Source organism: Salvia splendens, chromosome 22 (assembly GCF_004379255.2).
Source record: "Salvia splendens isolate huo1 chromosome 22, SspV2, whole genome shotgun sequence".
NCBI lineage: Eukaryota > Viridiplantae > Streptophyta > Magnoliopsida > Lamiales > Lamiaceae > Salvia > Salvia splendens.
Window position 1 is genome coordinate 7,276,583 of NC_056053.1, and position 2,366 is coordinate 7,278,948.

General features: G+C 38.9%; 1 protein-coding gene across 1 annotated transcript; it reads right to left on the minus strand.

Moving 5' to 3' along the window:
* Nucleotides 1-316: 316 nt before the first annotated feature.
* Nucleotides 317-1,443, minus strand: LOC121786661. Its single transcript, XM_042185295.1, has 4 exons — nt 920-1,443; nt 815-868; nt 611-717; nt 317-528 (listed from the first exon to the last, which is right to left on the minus strand). Exons 1-4 carry the CDS (start codon nt 1,441-1,443, stop codon nt 317-319), a joined length of 897 nt encoding a protein of 298 aa, XP_042041229.1.
* Nucleotides 1,444-2,366: the final 923 nt, after the last annotated feature.

Here is a 2,366-nt window from a genome sequence, read left to right on the forward strand (position 1 = left end):
CCCTGGTTCGCAACATAATCAAGTAGTATTAGTGAGTAGTAAATGTATTAAAAGAGAAATTACATACAAGTTTGTACTTACATTTAGCCACATTGCCTCTGCAAGTTCATTTCGCTTGTTATTCCACTCCGCCGTAGGCTCAATCATATCCACGTAGACGTTATCATCATGCTCCTCTTGCGGTGCCATCTCTTCGTAAGTATTGTCTAACTCTAGCTCTATTGGGTCAACAACCATTTCTCCACGGATATAATTGTGCAAAAGAAAACAGGAAAATATTAACCAAATTTGTGTTTGGATCGGGTAGAATGAGGCACTACGCAGGATACCCCATCTCATTTTTACTACAGCAAACGCTCGTTCTATGATGTTCCTTGCCTTGGTGTGTCGAATATTGAACATTTCCCTTGAATTTTGTGGAGTCATAGCCGCCGGTCCCCCATTCTTTCAGGTGATTTTGAACGCCTTTGAACGGGGTTAGAAATCCGTTGCTATTCGCATATCCATTGTCGCACAAGTAGTATTGGCCTGATTCCAAAATAAACATAAGAAAAATTGGAAAAATGACTTCCATTAAAATTTTAACGAGTAAAAGTGATGTAGCAACTACCTATTGGTACCTTTACACCACGCGGGCGTGCTACAGCATCGCGTAGTACCCTAGCATCCCCGGCAGACCCCTCCCAACCGGCCAGGACATAGACGAACCTCATGTTTCTAGTACATACAACCAATGTGTTAGTAGCCACTTGCCCTTTCCTCGTTCGATATCGTGGCTTATCATTGCTCCCGACTAACACATTAATATATGTACCGTCTAAAGCGCCCAAACAACCTTACATGCCACATCAAACATGTGTTTTTTGAGCTGCAAAATAGAAAAAATATACAAGACATGAGTTGAAATCTGAGATTGTACCGGGAACCATTTCCATCTGGAATCCTGGCATCCACAGGAACAGGTTTAGCAAGGAATAGTTCATGAAGCATGATAACGGCTTTAAGGACAGCGTGAACATAGGGTGACACTGTTTGACCAGATCTCCAAAAATTAAAGCCAACAATCCGATTTGTTGTATGGTGTGAGAGAACACTTAAGAACATTGCAACTTGTTTTTCAACAAAAACATATTTGCCATATTCCAAACCTCCCCGCTCGCGAAGTAGGATACATAATCTGCCAGAACAATTTCTATCCATTCGAAGGTTATCAACACATTCCCGGTCACTTACTTTTGCCAACCTTGTGAATCGATGAACTTGAGTGGGGATCCTTTGCAGTCGGATAAATTTACGGCGTATCCTCCTTGCGTCTATAGCTGCATCTCCATTTCCGAGCAGCCCTTTCTCATCCAAACAACAAATAATCCGTAGTTGATGCATACGAATTATATCCAAAATAATCACAACCAGAGACTCTGTGTTTAAACCACTAGTAGGCATTTTTGTTGTATATGGAAATGTTGCCACATAAAATTTAGTCTCTCGATTAATTTTAGACAAAGAAATGATGCAATTCAAACTGAGGTAATTCACTAATCAATTTGATGCAATTACCGTACGCATTAAAATTGCACTGATCAATTTCTTTAAAAAAAGTTTGGAAACACTCTAAACGCACAAATCAATTTGATGCAATTCAAATTGAATCAAATTAAGTAGAATTGTAATCTCCTTCAATTCGATGTTACAATAAGCGAGAATTAAAGACATATAACATTATTCCTCAACCTATATTACCAATTGCACAAAATTTAAAAGCAAAGAAGATGTGAAAATTACGACTATGGTGAAACAAAACCTTATCAGAATTTGATTTACTGTTCAAAAATTGGGGGTGCTGAACTCAGATTTGTCTCCTTCAATTTCCAGATCTGCTATCTGTGTAACATTTAAAAAAATTGAAACATCACACATTATCATTGTAAAACGCAGCACCAAATAACATGAGAATCGTAAATTACCGTGAACTGAACTCGGATTTGTCTCGTTCAAACGCTGCACCACCTTCTCATGAATAGCACCGATGACGGAAGTTCAAAAAAATTGCTATGAGCTCATTTGGTAAAGTTTTCAAGCCAGCGTGAAATAGGAATGAGGGCAGTGACGGGAAGAGTGTTTTAATTTCTGGATTCGATTAATGAGGGAGATAATTATCGGGGGCAATAGTCCCGATAAGTTAACAAGCGTATGCCAGTTTACATTCATAGGCTTCAGCGGGCTGCGATATTTTACACGGGCCAACGAGAATTTTAACTAGTGTATCAAACATATGAGTTTGACCACAAATAACACATTTTATGGGTATATCATGGGTATCAAACGAACCCTAAGTAAACTAAAACACCATGGCCGAAGAGATTAGA

Bases quoted from the DNA above. Each gene is read 5' to 3' on its own strand.
- LOC121786661 (XM_042185295.1), bottom strand. From the start codon at position 1,443: ATGCCTACTAGTGGTTTAAACACAGAGTCTCTGGTTGTGATTATTTTG. The intron at 869-919 runs GTACAATCTCAG...TCTATTTTGCAG, and splicing joins CCAGATGGAAATGGTTCCCG to CTCAAAAAACACATGTTTGA. The intron at 718-814 runs GTACATATATTA...TGTATGTACTAG, and splicing joins TTGTTTGGGCGCTTTAGACG to AAACATGAGGTTCGTCTATG.